Source organism: Phyllobates terribilis, unplaced genomic scaffold (genome assembly GCF_046119375.1).
Source record: "Phyllobates terribilis strain yellow unplaced genomic scaffold, ASM4611937v1 Scaffold_5__5_contigs__length_657084704, whole genome shotgun sequence".
Taxonomy (NCBI): Eukaryota; Metazoa; Chordata; class Amphibia; order Anura; family Dendrobatidae; genus Phyllobates; species Phyllobates terribilis.
Genome location: NW_027362765.1, coordinates 296,227,907 through 296,249,365, shown reverse-complemented (window position 1 = coordinate 296,249,365; position 21,459 = coordinate 296,227,907). Strand labels below are relative to the sequence as shown.

The 21,459-nt window shown below is 43.6% G+C and overlaps 1 protein-coding gene across 3 annotated transcripts in view; it reads right to left on the bottom strand.

Moving 5' to 3' along the window:
• MAPK8 (mitogen-activated protein kinase 8) overlaps nucleotides 1–21,083 on the bottom strand; it is a 39,190-nt gene extending 18,107 nt beyond the window's left edge. For 2 of the 3 annotated variants that reach the window (XM_073684349.1, XM_073684351.1), the window contains exons 1-6: nucleotides 20,858–21,083; nucleotides 12,130–12,310; nucleotides 8,526–8,655; nucleotides 7,200–7,258; nucleotides 6,906–7,044; nucleotides 3,950–4,115 (exon numbers count right to left, since the gene is read on the bottom strand). In XM_073684349.1, the coding sequence (XP_073540450.1) occupies nucleotides 3,950–4,115; nucleotides 6,906–7,044; nucleotides 7,200–7,258; nucleotides 8,526–8,655; nucleotides 12,130–12,251 (616 nt within the window). In that variant the 5' untranslated portion in view covers nucleotides 12,252–12,310; nucleotides 20,858–21,083. Of the gene's footprint in view, nucleotides 1–3,280; nucleotides 3,353–3,949; nucleotides 4,116–6,905; nucleotides 7,045–7,199; nucleotides 7,259–8,525; nucleotides 8,656–12,129; nucleotides 12,311–20,857 lie in introns of all 3 variants that reach the window. The other variant, XM_073684350.1, reaches the window with a different exon arrangement.
• Between the last annotated feature and the right edge of the window lie 376 nt (nucleotides 21,084–21,459).

Sequence of the window (21,459 nt, the reverse complement as noted above, 5' to 3'; positions counted from 1 at the left end):
TTGGAAGTGGGACCCATGATGACGGGAGGCGCTGTGATGCAGCACCCTAGGAGATGAAAGGGAATGTTGAGCCACCATAATATTGTTAATGTAACAAATGTTGACAAGGCGCTGTACTGCAACATCTTAGCAAGTAAGAGGGGATATTGAGCCTTTTTGGTGTTTAACCCTAGAACGCATACCTGGGGCCTCGCAGGCCCGCCCTGTTAATTGTTTTCTATTTTGTGGAAGATTACTTTAGTTAGAATTTTGAAACTCTAGGTGTTCTTCATGTATATAGTTGTTTGTCATTTTTGTTTGAGTTATTCCATGTTATTTGCACACGGGCCTAAAAGGCCCCAGGTATCTGAAAAAGTAGATTTTTATGGTCATGCGTTCTAGGGTTAAAGAGAGGAACTTTGCTGTGACCAATAGTTTAGGTGGTTTTTAGAGAAAGGTCTCTGTGATCTCATTTAAACCTCGTGGTTTCAGTGTATCCAATAGATCTCTTTTCTGTTGAGAGTTTGAATTCTGTTAGGGGTGATATCCGAAATATGCTCTATAGGCATGATTTTCAAGCTGCTGAAATCTTTGTTAGGTTGATGGGCCATATGCCGGGATAGCCCATGTTTGAGGAAACCCGTGACTACATTGTGTCTATGAGAGTTCATCCTTTTATGAAAAGGTTGTGTGGTCCTGAACTCGAGGTTTAAATGAGATCACAGAGACCTCTCTCTAAAAACCACCTAAAATATTGGTCACAGCAAAGTTGAAGACGAAGAAGAAGTGGACGGGACGTCCACAAAACGAGTCTGTTTTTTAGCTTGTCAAAGGAATAAATCTATCACAAAAGGACTGGATCCCGTATAATCTAATTTAACGGAGGAGCGCGGAATTACTGACACCTTTCATCATCTTTCAACATGAAATATATGAAATCTGAATAACATTACTGCTCTAGAAAATAGAAATAGATGAGAAATCTTAGTGCATAAATTGGTCAATTCATGTGTACCTGGTAGCCACGATAAGGCGTTTCTCAAAATACCAGGAACCTGCCTATGTGAACTCCTCTCTAAGAGACTATGTCTGCTTGTGTGTGGGAAGGCAAGAACCTGCTGCAATTAAAACCACTTGTGGCCTAGAGGCGGAGTGCTCAGTCAAAGCTAATGCATAGAAACAGAAGAAACTGACTAGGAGCAGCTACCTCCATATACAACTAACAAACAAAGTAGCACTCTGTAACTTTAAGTTCCTGCTGCCATGGCCAAGTCCATATACCGTATATATGTAAATACGCCTTTTCCTCTCATCTACAGCCATTACTATAAAGGGGATGTATCAAATCTGGCGTAAAGGGAAAAGTAAAGTAGAGAAGTTACTCATTAAAAAAAAAAAAAAAATACTTCAATGCTTCTACAAAAAAGAGAGCTGGTATCGGATTACCATTTGCAATATCTCCTCTGTTTAAACCTCTTCCCCTCTGAATGCAGTAAAAATATAGACATAAAACCCCAAATTCCTGGACAGCCACAATTGCATCTGAGAGCAGTTTACATATGGTGAATGAGGTCCATGGCTACTATATGATAAAAGATGCCGAAAGTGTGCGGATCTATCACATGTAAGGTTCGGAATACACAAAGTCCAATAATTCAGGAGAAAATAAAGTGTGTTCCCAAAACAGAGCCCAGCATAGCAATGGGTATACATATAGAAAACCACACGCTAAAGCTTGTAATGTGGGTAAGAAGGGATCACACTGCTACAACTAGGGAGGTAAAAGGGGCACAAACCGCACCTGTCACATTTTACCACTAGAAAAAAAACACAGACATTTCCTCCCCTGGGATTAACGTGAACAAGAAAGGCAATCACTACGTATACAGACACACACCAAGGTGTAAGTATGTATACAAGGAGCACACAGGCATGCAGTACTAGGGTACAACTGTGTACAATTCAGTCTCATCCAGATAGAAGAGGGCCCTATTCACACAGCACAGATAGGGCCAATTCAACTGAACCAAGCCAGGGAATAATGAACATGCTGTGGATTTTAAAACTAGGAACACAATCATTCCGGGCATATTTTCTCCCAATATACCCCATTGACGTGCATTGCTGAACTTGAGAACACGACCTTAGGGTCTTTAGGCCATGAGAACATTAACTACAGATTCAACACCAAAAATCTGCAAATAAAAGTACAAAAATGAAATTCCATTATGAAATGGAATTCCATAAAACCTTTAACGAGCTGTGGAAAATAAATCCACGTAGATTTGAGGCCATGCATAAAACACATGCCAATTTCAGTTATTTTCAGGCCACTCCGAAGTGGATGAACAAGGCCTTATTATGAAGGACTTACACATATAGATCTCCTGACTCCACCATAAACATGCACTCGACCTATGGCAGCAGATTTTCTTCTGTGGGAAGAAGGGTTTGGGCATGTTGGACTCTAACATACTGATCCATTATTCCTGTCAGGAGTCCGGGCACCTTCATAACACTAATAACCTGCAAATAAACTCTGTATCTGAAGGTTAATAGCATTAGCTGACCTGGCAGGTTCCCTTTAAACCAGTATATACACCTTTTGTGTAGCACCATTTAGGAAGAACACCTTGTAGTTCCTCTGAGCTATTAGGTTAACGAAAACTGATGCTTCTTCTGATTAAAGGAGTGGTCCCCTTTAAGAAAAGTTTTCCTATAAGCTCCATTAAAAGAAAAAAAAAAAAAAAACCTGTACTTTACTTATTCTTCCTGAGTCCAGCACCACGTTTCCGCCGCTACTGATATATAATATTATTTAACACTAATGGAGCTTATGGGAAAAACCTTTCTGAAAAGGGACAACCCCTTTAAGATCATCATTCGGGTGTGACTGATGCCAGTGTAGTGGCCATCCATCTGAGACATACTGGCTCTTAGTGTCCGCCTGTGTATATGATGACATGCTCCATCCTTCGCTCCACAGTGAGATAATCTGCGACCCTGAAGGAGACTGGGCTATTACATTACATGCGAAGTGTCTATCAATCTGCATGTTTATGGGGGAAATCAGCGTCTTTATAATAAGCAGCTCTGGTCATTCCCGCAACAGGATCTTCTTCTATAATGAAAACATATTAGACAATTACAGTAAATAATTCCCTAATACTCAGTGCAAAGAGCAGTCAGAATGTGGATGTACACGAGTCCCAGGAGAGAAAACTGCAGGAAACCATTAGTACACACCAGTGGATAAAGTAACTGTGCTCGGTGTCAACCATCTTTAAGTGTGCAAGGATACAGTCCCTTCCGGGGAAGAGAATCTTGTGGCAAATCATTTCTCCCATTATGCACCCCACGGACCACAAGTCCACTATCATTGGTGACAGCGCAAGAGGGAAAAAAAACAGATGGTGGAAGAAAGAAAAAAAAAAAAAGCAGAAGCAAGAGAGAGAAAGAGGTGTCAGTGAAAACAAGTGAACAGCCAAGTGCAGGCAGAACCTGAAAAAGGTGAGAAGTCAGCATGAAAAAGACAGGAGCACAGTGCAATGCAGAGTGGGTTAGCACGTCATTAACCTTTCAGATGCCAGGCAATGTGTGTGGACATCACTGGGGTTAATGGAGAGATCAGTGCTGTGCTGCAGGTGTGCCATCTTGCTGGAGGGCTCTTTATCACAGCATCTTATGCATAGCAGCCATCATTGCCATTCAAGGCTTACGGTTAATAAGTCACCTCCATGGAGACTCAAGACACATTTGCCATTAGAAAGCAGGCAAGCTGAAAATGTGCCAGTAAGAGGGAGTTACCCATGGTGCTGGTAACAGAGCAGATGGCTGGAAGAACTGGACTATAGGACTAGTGGCTGCTAACTGTCAGAGATGCCTCCACTGATGAAACAGCCTGCTCACAAGTGTGAACTCTGTCATGAAAGAATATATGTGAATGAGGGTAGGGAGGGAGGGCACTAACCATTTTCTTTGTATCCCATTCCCAGGATCACTTCTGGGGCTCTGTAGTAACGTGTCACAACATAAGGTGTCATCATGAAGCTTGTCCCTGCTGTCCTGGCGAGACCAAAGTCAAGGATCTTTAGGGTGCAGTCAGATTTCACTACAATGTTACTTGGTTTTAAATCCTGAAAGAAAAAAAAAAATCCATTAATTCTGATCAACACATTAAGGCTATGTTCACATGTAGGGCTTTTGCTGCCTTTTTTTTCTGAGGCCAAAACCTGCTCTTTTGGCAGTAAAAACGCTTCATTCACAACACCAGTTTTCCCGCGTGTGGATTATATGTGTGCTTTATCTACAGTACATGGTTAATAAAGTTATTTTTTATTTACCAAAAATACTGTGAAATGGTCATACAACTGTATTTTTGGTAGCGTTTTTTCACTTTCTCATTGCTTTCTATGAGTAAAAGAGGCTGCAAAAACGCAGAAAGAATTGACATGCTGCATATTTACAAAACGATTCAGTTCTCAAATTTAGTCAGCATGGTGTGAACATAGCCTTAAACTTCAGAACCTGCCATTAAAGAGCATTTGTAACAATGTTAAAAGTGTCCAGTTTTATTCCCGCTGCTCCCCTGAATATTCAAGTTTTTTATTTTTACATGTGCCATACTGTTCCAGAAATATGGACCTTTTCTTTAAATGGGTTGTCCACTACTAGGACAACCTCTTCTTGATCTAAATGTTTGGCTCCGATTAAGTAAAGAAGCTTATCCTTGCCTGCTGTGCCGGCGCCATTCCAGTGGTGGCGGCACTCACATTCCCGGGGCTCTTGTGTGGTTATGACACATGAGACTGGTGCCCAATCAGCGCTGGCATCACTGTCTCTGCCTTCAGACAAATAGAACATGAAGAGGAAATCAGATCAGCTGCAGCCCTGACTTCGTCTTGATGTTTGATTTGTCGGCAGGTGGAGACAGTGACGCCAGCACTGATTGGGCGCCAGGCTCACATGTCATTCCACCACACGAAAGTCCCGGGAACGTGAGTGCCACCACCACTGGAACGGCGCCAACACTGGAGGGGAGTATAAGCTTTTTTATTTTATCGAGGCCTAGCGTGGGGTATGAGAAGGGGCTCCAAGTAGTGGACAGCTTCTTTAAGGGCTAATTTTTATGGTTTTAGCGAGGGTTGTGGCTCACAGGATTCACTGGGAATGTGCCTTTAGGCGCTCTGCATAATTATCCAGTAAACCACGTTCCCGTAATAAAGACCATAAAAATTAGCACTAAATTAAAAAAAGTCCATGTTTCTGGAACAGTATGGAAGATTTACAAATAAAACCTGCATACTCGTGTGCAGTGGGAATAAAAGAAGAGTAAAAGCTGGACTTTTAAGATCTGGTGACCTGTCCTCTTTAAAAGGGATTGCGCAATACTTTTGGATTGAAGACCCACCCTATTAATCACATGCAGCCACACTAAAGGCCCCGTCACACATAACGAGATCGCTAGCGAGATCGCTGATGAGTCACGTTTTGGTGACACAATAGCGATCTCGCTAGCGATCTCGTTATGTCTGACAGGTAGCAACGATCAGGCCCCTGCTGTGAGATCGCTGATCGTTACAAAGCTTCCTGGACCATTCCTGGGTCGTTGCGCTCCCGCTGGGCAGTGTGCATCGCTGTATTTGACACCTTGTCAACGACCTCGCTAGCGATTCAGAACTGAGACACATTGAGGTGCATAAATTGGACTTTTCTGCGTTCATCGTCCCTGATTGGTGGTAGCTGCTGCCTTGTTTTTTCAGATCCCACCAGCGTTCTCCGGCTGTGACTCCACTTTGAACAAATCAGACATCTTTAGCGAAGTAGGTATTGTTTGGGGTCTCAAATGAGTTTCCATTTTTAATTCATTTATAGGACATCTACCAATTATCTGCTATCATTGCTCTTCAGGGAGGGAGGGAGGCCTTGGCTTCTATCTGTATATATATGCTTTTGCATGGGCAGATATTTTAGGGGTCTCGTGCACACACACCCACACAGCATGTTTTCTGACACGCTGTCCTGGCCAACCGCTTCAGAGTTTTTCATACGCCAATTAACATGAAGCTTAAATCAATAGACTCTGTTCTTTTGGCCTGTTGCACGCTTCAAAACTTTCTTCGTCGACGTGATGCAATTACGTACTATCCGCCTGGCTTTGTGGACTCTGTGGACCGAGCCAATGGGGAAGTGGAGCTCGGTGAATAGCGTGCAAACGATCCTGCAATTGCAGGCCTTCAACCAGTGGGACATGGCAGAAACACCCATGATGCGAAGACCTGCCGCGACAACTGCTGCCAGTATTTTAACGGTCCTGGTGCCCCGTCACACATAACGAGATCGCTATTGAAGCCAAGCCCTCCCTCCCTGAAGAGCAATGATAGCAGATAATTGGTAGATGTCCTATAAATGAATTAAAAATGGAAACTCATTTGAGACCCCAAACAATACCTACTTCGCTAAAGATGTCTGATTTGTTCAAAGTGGAGTCACAGCCGGAGAACGCTGGTGGGATCTGAAAAAACAAGGACGCAGCAGCGACCACCAATCAGGGACGATGAACGCAGAAAAGTCCAATTTATGCACCTCAATGTGTCTCAGTTCTGAATCGCTAGCGAGGTCGTTGACAAGGTGTCAAATACAGCGATGCACACTGCCCAGCGGGAGCGCAACGACCCAGGAATGGTCCAGGAAGCTTTGTAACGATCAGCTATCTCACAGCAGGGGCCTGATCGTTGCTACCTGTCAGACGTAACGAGATCGCTAGCGAGATCGCTATTGCGTCACCAAAACGTGACTCATCAGCGATCTCGCTAGCGATCTCGTTATGTGTGACGGGGCCTTAATAGATACACTGGTTCCCACTACTAGCATTTATATGAAACTGTGGGGTAGGGAAGAATAGACATCATTCAGGCCCAACTCACCCGGTGGATAATGCCTGCAGAATGTAAATGCTTAATACCACATAGCATCTGGTATAGAAGATAGGACATGCGCTCATGATCCAATTCCATCTGTATAACTTGGCATAAATTGGCATCCATAAGTTCCATCACAATGTACCTGGAAAGAAGAATATTCCTTGAATGTTGATAAAACCTAGTAATATAGCTAAAGCTGCCAAAGAAAGACATCACCAGACACCAAAACATCATAAGCATTAAAAAGGTCATCAACCCAGAACCAACTCTCCATGACAAAAAAGTCAAACAACTTACAAGTCCTGAAATTCCTCCAAAGACTTTTGTGGTGTGAAGACATTTAATAGTCCAATTATCTGGTGGAAAAAAAAGACACATTAAACTAAATAAAATCAGAAGCATAAATGATCATAAAAGACACATTCAAACAATCGAAAATAAGGAAATGATTTCTGAGCAATTCTGACCAATTTGTAAGGTGGTCCAAGGCAGTAAAGGGAATAATGCCAGCAGCGCTGGGGACATGGCTTGTGATAGGTGAATATTTCATTCCTTGTCAGCCTATGGCAATGCCTCCTTCCATGGTGGTTTAGGACAGAAAAGAGGGTTAACATTTCATTACCTAAATCTAAAAGTAGTGCTTCTTATTCCAATCCCCCATGTACCCCAACATGTCATGAATTTAGGAAATCTTACATGACATTGACAATTATTACATCTATGCAACACTAAGGAAATCCTGAAAGTATGACCTGTTGAGGCTACCTCAAATACAAACACTGATCTTGGGGAATAGACCCTTCTTTGGTGGTCTTGTGTAGAAGAAAGGGTTAAGATTCGATTCTCTCACAGTCGGTAGTAGAAGAGACGTAATATTTGATTCTCTCATGGTCTAAGTTAGAAAAGGAGGTTACTATAGCAAGTATCCTTTACTTTAAAGGGGTTGCCCATACTTTGGATTCAAGCCTGCAGTCACTGTATATGACTGCAAATTGTGAATCCTCACATCATCAAGCTCACTGCATGCTGTCAGCAATTTTCAGCACCGGTGGGCACTTTACCACAAGTCACGTGTAAACTAAACGCGCAGCCTTGCTAGACAAAAGTGAATTGAGCAGGGGCATGCAGAAAAATGATGGCCCCTCAGTACGATGCTTCCATAGCCCTTCATTATGATGCTTCCCCATTCAGTATAGTGGCCCCCAAAGCCAGCCTCCCATAGTCCGTATGGTGGCCCTCAATGCCAAGTGCCTACTAATCAGCACTGTGGCCCCCAATGTCCACTGCCCCCAACCAAGTATGATAGCCCCCAATGCCAGCTCTCCTCCACTCAGTGTGATGCCAGCCTACGACAGCTACTGGCATTTACAAAAATGAAATAAAACACTACTCACCTCGCCCCGTTCCCCCCAGCGTGCTGCTCCAGTCTGTGTCTAGTTGGAGTGTGGCCAGATGTATGCAAATCGCATACCTATGGTCACATGACCGCCCACTTCTGGGGCCAGGGAATCCTGACAGCACGCATTATGCACGCTGTAAGGATTCAAGAGTCTGCTGTCACAGAGTGCTTGCAGACTTGAATCTCAAGCCTGGACAACCCATTAACCCTTAATCAAGACTTACATTCTTGTGATTGACGCATTTCATGAGTACAAGCTCTCGGTAGGCCCTCTTAGCATGGGTTTGGTTCTGGAAGGGCCGGCTCAGCTTTTTGATGGCAACATGACGCTCAAGAACAGCATCATAAGCAGCACTAAGGGAAAAACATAAAACCAGACAATTACTCGTAACTACAGAGGTGGATGAAGACTTGATAAGGTGAAGGAAATAAGTCAAGCACTGATCCTATGAAAACTAAATCTTCCTGTAAAATACTGATTACACTTGAAGCACTGGGGAAAAAAAAAAACAAAACACACATTTTGCTTTGTACTTCACCAGTTGAAGACCAGGCAATTACCCTCCCACACTCCCTATTCTGACCAGGCACATTTCTGGGTGTTTCGTACATGCGGTTTAAGTTGCTGTACATTTATTTTCTCGTTCAGATATTCAAGTAATTCTTGCTTCTTTTTCTGTGATGCATTGACTTGATTTTTAGGTCACTGTTCTATTGTTATTTTACTTTTTAGATGATAATCAGGCGATAACAGTGAGAAAATAAAGGGAAATATACGTCTCTTTTTACTATTTTTTTTATGACCACAGAAGACCACTAAAATACATTTAAAAAGGTGTAACATTTATTTATTTTTTATTTTTTTTACTGAGGCTCAGCTACTAACAGCAATTTGGATTGACACTGGTATTTTTAATTTTACCTGCTCTTTATTTTTTTTCCACATTGTACCCCCCATAATGTTTTTAAAAAAACTTGGGAGGGGCTTTCAATATTAAAATATTTTTATTTTCATCTCATTTCCTCTGTAATCGTAGCTAGTACAATTAGCCCCAGTTACAATGGAAATGCACCCCCTCTTGAGTACATAGCAGAGCTGACTGGGTCTCCTATGACCCAGCAGCTCCAGCTCTCTCCCTATAAGGAGAGATCACAAGTTTTTTCAGAATTTTATTTTTGTTTTTTTCCTTTTGACACTGGGGGCTGCAATTTTTTATTTACATTATTTTGTTTGTAAATAAGGGGGCTTCGGTGCACCGTTTACACCCCCTCAGTTTACATACTGAGCACCTTGTCATATCTTGATAGTAAGCACTCACATGACCTCAATCAACAAGTTCTGCACCTTCGCATGGACACTGCAGGAACCCAGCCATGGTCAGCGCCAGGGCTCAAGACAAACAAAATGTTTTTTATGGGGACGCAGAGGCCGACGCGCCGTGCAGGGAGCAAATGTCAGAGAGACACACAAATCTGATTCCAATGGTCAGGTAAAGGAACAGAATTTGTTGGTCAACATCTCACCGATTGAACTTAATACGTTACAAAAGGGTTTAATCTTTCTGTCCCATTCCACGATTAAAAACGTTTCAGCTGGAAAAAGAGCTACACAGATTTTATCGTTCCATAAGACTTAAAACCCATTCGACACACATTGCATCAAGAGTCACTATGATAAAACCTGATCTCATTACAGAAACTCTGGGCCTCAGGCAACCTAGTAGTTTAATGCCCTCCAAAACTTATCATGCAACAGAGATGGCCATTGGCCTTATGAACAGGGATGTGAACAAGATACAGGATCAATACTGCCAAGGTTAATTTCCAACACAACAGAACTGCAATCCAATCATAATAAAACTGGCTTTTAAAAGGGGGTGCAATTGTGGTGATGGAATCGAAAGACACTACTAAATGTTAAACTTACAATAGACCCATGCCATTTATTATTAGACAGAAAATACGTTTTGTAAAAATATCTTGATTCAATTACCATAGTTAACAAGACGTCAGCGTTCCTTATCAACCTTCATCCAGTAACAGATGCTTTATATTCTTCAGAAAATTCATAAATCCCTACATGAACCACCTTCAATGTAAACAGCCTTTACACATCAATAGTACACAAAAGGTATTGAATCTCATCCAGATCTACATCATCACTTTTTGCTATACTATTCTGTCTTGATATACTATATCTTATCTTACATGGAAATTGTTTATTTGGGGATGAATTCTTTGGCCAGATTTGTGGTACCGCCATGGGCTCAAATGTACCACCACCATACACAAATGGGTACATCGCATGTTTTAAAGGAAGACCATGTATGTACCAACCTATTTTCCCAACATGAAAAAAGTTGGTATAGATTTATAGAAAACATTTTATGTATTTGAAAAGGCCCACTAGATAGCTTACTAGATTTGTTTTCTTATCTAAATGGGTTATGACCAGAACTTAAATTCTCACTTAACCATGATCAGAAACAAAAGACGATATGGGCTGACTAACTACAAATCTATACATTAAATTGTACATAGATACAATTCTATTATACTGAAGGTACAACAAGTAATCAGAAAAACATTGGCCTCTTTTGAATACGGCTTACCCCAAAATTAAGTCTTTCCAGAATCCAATATTAATGTATTTGAAAAGTCCACAGAACCTACTGCTGTGTTCTCACAATGAGATTTTGACGCTGCATATTTTCACTGTGCCAAAAATGACGTGTCTTATAGTTCCAGTAGAATGGATGGGATTTAGAGAGATCTCACGCCCACTGTTTTTTTTTTTTTGTTTTTTTTTTAATACAGCAGAAACTGACCTGCGGTGCACGTTTCAAATTCGCAACATGTCCATTTCTCTTTTGAGTACTCTGAGTTTTATGTGCAGATTTTCCGCATAGATTTGTATTAGATGCAAAAAATCCGCAGGTAAAAAACGCATGTGCGTTTTTATTGCATTTCCGCTGAGGAATCTCTCTAAAAACGCATGTAATCCACACATGACTATCAATAAAGTTGTCAAACCAAATTCCAGTAAGTATCAAAAACAAAGCATCTTTATTTATAGCATGACATAACAAAAAGAGAAAAAAATGCAGCGTCTAAGATGCGATACAAGGGGTAATGTTTCTCCTTGTGGAAAGTGATATGCCAAGTCTGGCATGCCAATGTAAGGCTTTTAAGCCTTGCGATGCTCCTCTGGGAAATTAAATATGCAAATTGCGTCTTCAGAGAGGAACTAGAACTCTAGCGCCTCCTATTGGAAGTAGCAATCCTAAAAGTCAATATCGACTCTTTAACGACCCTTGCCACGTGACTTAGGATAAAAGCCAAACCAGAATCTCAATTTGCAGACAGACACTGTTTCGGGGTGCTGCCCCTCGTCAGTGCAAAGTGTGAGATCTGGTTTGGCTAGGTGAGAGGCTTCTGACTGGGATCCAAGGGGTAACAATTCTCCTTGTGGAGAGTGACATGCCAAGTCTGGCATGCCAATGTGAGGAGGCTTTTAAGCCTTGCAATGGTTTGGCCCACGGCCGGGGTGTAAGGGTGTACTGAGCCCACGGTAAGTTTTGAGGGTGATAGACTTTATTTAACATTTTCAATGCCATGTAAGGAAAAAAACAAAAAGGTATCGTAGGGAAAAAAAAAAAAATTATAGCTGAAGAAGTGTTAACAATATATCAGGTTTCAACTTACTCAAAAAGTCATTGCTGTACAACAAGTCTATGCAAAACTATTTTTACCATAAAACAATAGGTCATTTTCTGATATTCTGTACTTTTAAAGGGACTAGGTTAACACAGTGACTAGGTTCCTTACCACACTATTCCTTGTGCTCCAGACCCAATAGGCTTCAGATTTTGGTAGCGCTTCAGAACTGTGAATGTGGAGTCTCCTATTTCAAAGACTGAGAAGTTGCTGTCACGCTTGCCTCGGCTCATGGTTGCACAAGCTTCTACCCCTGTGGCTTCATCCACACAGTGTTATTAATGGTTAAAATCTATCAGAAAAAACAAACAAAATGAAGTGATAAGCATTACATATGAGTTGTATTAAATGTTCACACTGGGCACAGAACACTGCCCAGCCTACACACCATTGACTACTGCTATATAATGTAAGATTTTTATCTACTGGCTATACATTATCCATCATACTTGAAAGAAAAATGCCTGCTGGACTACTGCCATTTACTAATTCTCTCCCTGTGTATGAGTATAGGGTGAGACCTGCCAGTCATTGGCAGTGGGCAGGGACTGAGCCGCACGGGACACTAGTCTGACAGGCGAGACCCTGGCGATCCCCCCCCCCCCCCCCGCCTGCTTTTAAAATATGTTAAGAAAGCATACAGCCATGTCCGATACATATTACACATGCATCTGGCAGCATGTATCTGCTGTTAGGGTCCCTTTAAGAAACTTTAGTAAGGCGAGATTAGAGACAGGTCGGTAGTTAGCAAAATGAGACTGGTCAAAAGATGGCTTTTTTTCTCCCATCAAAGTTTTTAAGCCTCTTCATACATGGCAGTCATCATATTATACAGCACTCTGTACTTACAATTGCTCGTTTTACCTAGCTATGGCAATTTTTCTTTTTCCATTAGGTCTGTGCCGTTATGTGATTAAAAACTGACTAGCTGAATTTTTTTAAGCTCTATATAAAAACAATTTTTGCTGAATGACTCATGGGTCACTGCAAAAGTCCCAGGCAGGGGGGAGGAGAGAGCAGCTGGGTCAGGAGTTCAAAAGGGGAAGGATTCCTGCAGGAAAAAAGAGACTTCCTGTTTCTACATAGAAAAGAGAAGAATTAGCTGGGTAGAAAGGTAAAATGAGCAATTGTAAGTACACAGTGCTATATATTATGACGCCTGCCAATATATTAGGAGGATAAAAACGTTGATGGGAGGAGGGCTTCTTTAAGATGGCATGTTTAAAAAAAGTAAAGAAACCAAGGTTAAATAACTTGGGTGGATAGTGATGGCTGGGAAATGGGACTGAATTAGGTGTGAGGGAATAGGATCACTAGTGCAGGCTGTAGGGCGAGAGGCCTAGAGGAACCTGTGGACTTCTACTGTGACTGGATCAAAAGCAGAGAGTAAGCTAGATTGAAGCGGTTGTCCACTACTTTAGCATTGATGACCTATCCTTAGGAAAGGTCATCAATGTCTGATCGTTCAGGGTCCAACACCTGGCTGGAAGTACTCACTTGCTAAGCTGCTCCATCTACTTGTAGTGGCGGCTCCAGGGTACTTACACATTCACCTCTTATGGCTTTGAATAGGGGGCGGATGTGCAGTACTAAGCCCCGGCCACTACAAGTAGACGGACCAGCTTAGCAAGTGAGTACTTCCAGCAGACCGCAGGGGAACGATAACAGCTGATCGGCAGGGGTGCCGGGTGTTGGACCTCGACCGATCAGACATTGATGATCTATCTTAAGGATCGGTCATCAATGTAAAAGTAGTGAAGGAGGGAAAGAGAGGGAAGCTGTTGGGGAGATTGGAGACCATTTCCTGTTTATATAAATTTGTTCTTTGGCACTGAAGATCTGGCTATTTCAATCTGTGATGGGGCCTGCACTTTATGGACAAGAAAGAATTAAAAAGTGTCAAATGTTTTGGATTGATGGATAGTGAAAAGAGGAGGGTGAAGAAGTAGGCTGGTTGGGCAAAGTGATGGGACAGTTATAGGCTTTAGGCTGACTTTAGATGTCGTTAAACCAAGGTATGTCTACAGACATTGATGTAAGGAATGGCGGCACTTCTCCACAGCTTCACGCCTCTCGAAAAAGCACCCGCGAAACGCGCGTCGAGGCTGCCCTCCTTGACCGACACCGGCCGGCCCTCATTTGTCCCTTAGCTACATGTGATATTCTGGGGTGAGTTACCTATGCCCTGTACATGACACGCATTATGGCAATGGATTTACTGTACAGGACCACGGTATACGTGATCCCCACACACTAAGTGCTATGTATATCACTTTTTCTTGCCCTGCCTTATCTCTATGCTTTTGATTTTTATTGTTTTGTGATTATTACCGTATATTCCGGCGTATAAGACGACCTGGTGTATAAGACGACCCCCCTACTTTCCTGTTAAAATATAGAGTTTAGGATATATTCACCGTATAAGACTACCCCTTTTCCAACGCATACCAAACACCGGTAAAAATTAAAAAAAAACAGATTTGAATTTAACATGGTCCTTTTTTAATTTAAATTCTTATGACATGCAGGTATATAGCAGGAAAACTGTCACTCATAAACATATTAAAATAGGGGGGACCCCACGTCATTTTTTGGGGGGGTCCCCCATTCTAATAGCTAGTAAAGGCTAGGTATTCAGCTGGGGGCTGATATTAGTAGCCTGGGAAGCTCCGTGGGTATTACCCCCTTCCCAGACTTCAAACATCTGCCCCAGCCGTCTGCTTAACCTCCGCTAGAGACTATAATGATGGTGGATCCCACGCCAATTTTCTTTTTAAAAAATCCTTTATTTTAACACTAAATGACAATTGAGGGGTTAATAAAGATGCAGTCCCTAAATTATTAATTTTGTAATTAATTTTTCCCAAAAATGTTGACGTGGGGCTTCGCCATATTTTTGTGTCCAGCCAGGTACAGCAGGCAGGAACGGGCTGCCCCCAACCACCAGCTGCCTATTTGTACCTGGCCGGACACAACAATATAGGGAAGCCCTTTTTTTTTTAATTATTTCATGAAATAATTAAAAAAAAAAATACGTGGGGCTTCGCCCTATTTTTGTGTCCAGCCAGGTACAACTAGGCAGCTGGGGGCTGGAATCTGCAGCGCAGGGAGACCCAAGCTTTCTGGGCCCCCCCCGCTGCAAATTGCAGTCCGCAGCCACCCCGGAAAATGGCGCGTTCATAGAAGCGCCATCTTCTGGCGCTGTACCCAACTCATCCAGGGCCCTGGTGCGGTGGCTCACTGGGTAATAAAGGGGTTAGGGCCAGCTTGGCATTATCAGCTGGCCCTAAGCCCGAAATTCATGGGGTCACGCCAATATTAGACATGACCGCCATGAATTTCTAGTAAAGTAATTAAAAAAAACACAACACCCAGAATAAAGTCCTTTAATTGAAATAAAGACACAATTTTTTAATGTTCTAAATTAAACCATACTTACCATCACGCCCATTCCAGCTGAAGCCAACGATCTCCTGCAATAAAAGTAAAATAATAAAGCAACATCATCCTTACCTTTCCATGGTTCCCAGGACCGATCCAACTCTGCTACATTCACATGACAGGCTGCACCGCAGCAGAACGCTGCCGTTCAGCTTGCCATGCGGCAGACACTGAGAAGCGCAGGCATGCTTGTGCTCCTCAGTGTCTGACTGTGACGGCATCCAGATGAGCCGAGATCATGTCCAATGAACTCGGCTCACCTCATGCACGTCACTGACAGCGTGGGAAAATTCTCCTGCTCCCCGCATGCGCAGTAGAAGTTTCCCACGCTGTCAGTGACGGACGTCCAGGAGGTGAGCTGAGTTCATTGTCGGCTCATCTGGATGCCGTCACAGAGAGACACTGAGGAGCGCAAGCAAGCCTGCTCTTCTCAGTGTCTGCGGGATGACAGGCTGGATGGCGGCGTTCTGCTGCGGTCCAGCCTGTCATCTCGATGTAGCAGAGCTGAAGCTGTCCTGGGAACCATGGAAAGGTAAGGATGAGGTTGGTTTATTATTTTTCTTTTATTGCAGGAGATCGTTGGCTTCAGCTGGAATGGGCGTGATGGTAAGTATGGTTTAATTTAGAACAATAAAGAATTGTGTCTTTATTTCAATTAAAGGACTTTATTCTGGGTGTTTGTGTTTTTTTTAACTTTGACTATGGGGTTAGTAATGGGGGTGTCTTATAGACGCCTCTCCATTACTAACCTGGGCTTGATGTCAGCTGACATCAACCCCAGCCCTATTACCCCCTGCCACCGCACCAGGGCAGCGTGGAAGAGCGAGGCTAAGTGCCAGAATTGGCGCATCCTATGAATGCGCCATTTCTGGGGCAGCTGACGGCTGGTGTTTCTAGCCTGGGAGGGGGCCAATATTCATGGCTCCCTTCCTGGGCTATTAATATCAGCCTCCAGCTGTCTGCCTAGCCTTTGCTACCTATTAAAATAGGGGGGACCCCACGTCATTTTTTTGGGATCCCCCATTTTAATAGCTAGTAAAGGCTAGGTATTCAGCTGGGGGCTGATATTAGTAGCCTGGGAAGCTCCGTGGGTATTACCCCCTTCCCAGGCTTCAAACATCTGCCCCAGCCGTCTGCTTAACCTCCGCTAGAGCCTAAAATTAAGGGGAACCCCACGCCAATTTTTTTTTTAATAAATCCGTTATTTTAACACTAGATGACAAGTACAGTAACCAGCACTGTCACTGTACTTCATATATATGTGACTGACATGTTTCTATCTATCTAATCTATGTGTGATGCTCTATCTTTCTGTTCTAAATTGTCGGGTACAGATGCTGAATTGCCGGCCGGCTTTTTTAAAGAGACGGTGCATGAAAACACTATTATTTGTTTTAATAAATCCTTTACACTAAATGACAAGTACAGTAAGCAATACTGTCACTGTACTTCATATATATGTGACTGACATGTTTCTATCTATCTAATCTATGTGTGAAGCTCTATTCTTTCTATTCTAAATTGTCGGGTGCCGGCTTATGCCGCTGCTGAATTGCCGGCTTTTCATATATTGTCACAGAAGCGATGCGAACTTCCCAGCTCCGGACACAGCGCAGCGCTTCTGTGACAAGTGAAAGCTGTCGGCACAGAAGCCCTGCGCTGTGTCCGGAGCTGGGAATACGCAGCGATGTGTCAGTTTCAGCACAGAAGCGCTGACTGTCTGGACCTACCGCCGCCGTATTTTAACTCCCTCCACCTTATATTAACTCCGACATGGCAGGGATACGGCCACGGCAGCTTATTAACACCCCCAGAGTATCCCCGCATGTCAATTTCTGAAAGTTCAAAAGCATTACCGGCGTATAAGACGACCCCAGACTAGACAGAAGATTTTTCAGTCCTCAAAAGTCGTCTTATACGCCGGAATATACGGTAGTCTATTTCTTTATTGTTTGTCCTCCTCTTTTGGCGGATATTTGTGTTACTTTCCTAATTTTCGTTTTGTATTATTCATGATATCTTTGATGCGTCCTGCATTTCTCTATATCATTTCAGCGGGGCTTCCTTGGATCTGTTTGTCTGTACTTTATTATATATACCGTTTTACCATCTACCTATGGATTTTTATATGAATTTATAATAAACTTTTGTATGCCAATATACTTGTTTTTTTTCCTGTTTCTTTGTATTTTGTTCAAGTTGGCTACATAAACATGGGTGTGAGTGGCTATTTATCCACACCACCCTATTTTGAATCTCAATATGTGGGCTACTGTGTTTCACAGCTTCATATAGGCCTATGATAAATACACTGTCAGTGGTGGAGGCAGAGCAGAGCTATGGTGACAAGGAGCCAGCTGAGGGACTGTACTGCGCATGAGCTATTGAGAGCACCAGAACTACAGCAGGATGGTTTCAATGGCAACTGGAGAAAAGGGGGCTATATGTGCAAAACAGGGTGGATTTAATAATTAGTTATACTGTAACTAACCCAATAAAATGTTAAAGTGGCGGTCCAGAATTTATCATTGCAGAGTAGCATCTACAACCTATCCTACAAAGCTCATTGATTGACCTCCTTGCTGTCACTGTAATGTCAGCACTGCAGACAGACTGTGGAAGAAGCAGAGAACCAATGCTGGACTGAGGCAGGGTAAGTAATGATCAATTGGGTTTTTCTTCTTTATAATTATTGCAGGTTATAGGAAGAAAAAAGTCTGACATCTCAAAACCCCTTTAAAGAGGACTTGACAGTTGTTTTACTCAGATTTAATTGCCACTGCTCCTCCAAGAGTTTTGGGTTTCTTAAATCCACCATGTGGTTGAAAAAACGTTTTAGTCTTTACTAATGTGGCGTGGCCCTAAGGATTCTTTTAGGGTGAATCTTTAGGCTGCTCTGCACCATTATTACAGGACCCACATGTATGATTCACCTATGTTCCAAACTTGAAATGGTTTTGTTACATCAACAACATCCTGCTTCTTTGGACTGGTACGTTGGATGAGTGTATATTGTTCATTAATCAACTGAATGACAATCTTCGCAACTGTCTTCTTCTACAGTGGACTTCCTGGACTTGAAGCTCTCTGGCACCTGTGTCACTACTTCTTTATTCCATAAAACTACTGCCACCAACAATTTGTTACATTATACAAGTTTTCATCCTGCACCCCTGAAGAATGGTATACCGAAGGGGCAGTTCCTGCGGTTGAGGAGAAACTGCAGTTCTACGGAGGGTTTTTGGACTCGAGCATTAGATCTCACGGAGAGATTCTTGGCCAGGAATTATCTGCGTAAAACTATCACAAGCGTATCAATACTCATTGCACAGTGACAGATGGAAGATCCCTGAACCCCGCTTACGGCTGCCAATGCGGACAATAAACCTAATAACCCCGTTCAACAACCAATGGGGGGATATTTACCAGGTTTTAAGGACGATTTTCTAGAAGATTGAATACAGGTAATAAGCTTTTTGGATCTTTTCCATGTGAGAGTTGCATGACATGCCCATTTATGACTGCAGCAAGGAGTGTTACACTCCCCAATTACTCTGAACCAATCTGTTCTCGTACATATTTCAGTTGTCATACCTGTAATATTGTGTAAGCATTCATTTGTTCTTGCTCAAAGATTTATATAGGACAGATGACACAGGCGTTACGATGTTGAATACAACAGCATCTCTCAAACATAGCCACGGCAATGAAGGACAGAGAGGAGGTAAGGCCATTTCTTCCATAGCGTCCCATTTTCTGAATTACCATGGGGGCCACAGCAGAGGTCTTTGGGTTATGGGTATGGAATCAGTCAGCACCACAATCAGGGTTGGCTCGGCCACCAGAGAACTCTTACGGCGTGAATGAATTTATAGCCTTGCTAGCCTTCCACCGCCGGGTTAAACAAGAAACTTTTCTATGTAGGTTTCTATAAAAAAACTTAAGTTTCCATTCGTATTTGACCGGTGGCTGCATCTGACAGTAAGGCACTACATATATGTAAGTATAGAATCTGGTCACTAGAAAACTATCCATGTAAATGGCAGAGGAGCTGGTGATGTGGAGGATTTTGATCATGTTGGGAAGGGTTGAGGGGTCTCTAACAGACTGCAATAAACCCTTTCTTAAGAAGGTGGCGGTATGACACCGCTCCATAAACACGATCACTGTAAACCTGCAGGTATTGAGCCATTTCTGAGTGGTTCCGACAAAAGTGGTCACAGCTGGGGTGGGACGAGGGTGTGGGAACTGGCCCTCTTCCAAAATTCATGACAAGCAGTGATGTTCGCTACGCCATAAATCTTCCTCCAGCAGCAGAGAAGAAGCTGTGACCAGGCGCACGCATCGTCGTGAATCGGGAGTGTTGGACGAGTGGCGTGTGCCTGAATCAGGAGAGTCTGACTCCAGCACATCCCCTCAAGACTGGCAGCGTGAACAATGATGAACCGGGCCCAATATATTTTGTGTCTTTCTATTCATTTCAATGTCAAATCTCTTCTTTGCAGCTAATATTAATTTTTTTCCCCAGTTTTGAAAAACGTGCATATCACTTATCTGAAGCGGCTCTCGATGGATCCTTGCAAAACTTAGAACTGTCCAAAGCCTGCAAAAATATATGCATCTTCCAAACTGCTTGAAGAAACAATCCTGAAGCAGTTTCCATTTGCACAAGATCATGGATTTTAATGTCCGTCTGTCTGTACGGAGCCTCTTAGCAGGATCACTGCAACCAATCCCATTACCGCTGCTCAGCAGTGAACGCCTCTATAGGACAAGCCGCCGGTAATTGCCTCTTCTAGAAGGACTGATCCAGGCGAAGCCCTAATTAATATTCATAAGCTGCCGATCTTATGCACAGCAGTAAAGGTAGACTATATAGGAGCTGACGTCTGAGAGTCGTGCTCGCAGTAAACCCCAGCTACTCCTGACACCTGGCTAGTGGCCATGTCCTGCTCACAGTCCCTGCAGCTGGACGGGCAGGATGTAAACAATGGCGGTTTCCATATGGGCTCTGTTCACATTGTGAGGGAGAAGGACACGTTGTGGGGAAAGTCTCCGGACTGGCACCGTCTCCATGTGACCCAGCGACTACAAGCTAACAAGGTCGTGACATAAAGGAGGAGATGACGGCGACCAATCAGGCTGTCACTGGGTGGGCATCTGTGATGGATTAATGCCATGGACTCCCCGTCACCAGGGGGCTGATCTGTCATCTCCCCCCACCCTGCAGTGCAGATATGAGACCCCCGGCCCCTGCCATGCACAGAGGTGACCACCTCCAGCCTCCCCCACTACAATGGCAGCGCTCCGCGGGATCCCGCTGACATCTGTCACGTCCCGTCCAGCCAGCACCGCAGCCCATTGTGCTGGCTCCTCAGTGACATCTCCTCCCTCTCACCTGCCTGTGGCGCCCCGCAGGGCGGCTCCTCCGCGGCCTGTCTGTCCTCACGGCGGCCTCAATGTCGTCTTCGTGCTCCGGCCCCTGTCACTCGTGCTGGCCCGTCACCTCCGCTCGGGCTCTTCGGTTCATAGCGCTCCCGGTGTCTCGGTCTTGGAGGAGAATTCGTGACGTAACCGGAAGTCTGCGCACACGCCCAGTGCGCCTGCTGCGTCCTCGTTGCGTCACTGGTCACGTGCAGCGCTTTGTGTCGCCCCGGCAACCGAGGCCTACTTGTTCGTTTTGAAGCCTTTGTTTTCTTTTCTTCTGATTGCTTAGCCAGTGTATGTCAGGAGGGGTCGGCCCGAGCTACTGATACTGCTTCTGTAAGGGCAGCCTGGACATCACCAGAAATACACTGCAGTCAGTCAGATTGAAGGGGTTGTCTACACTGAACATGCCCTTATTATCAGTGGGCTCAGGGTGCTGGGTAAAGTATACAAAACAGGCCTATATCTATATACCGGACTGGCCAAGCTGCTCCGCTCTCAGCCATGTGTCCCCAGGGGTCTCCTGACATAAACAGTATCACATGACCACTGCAGCCAATCGGCAGCCGCCTT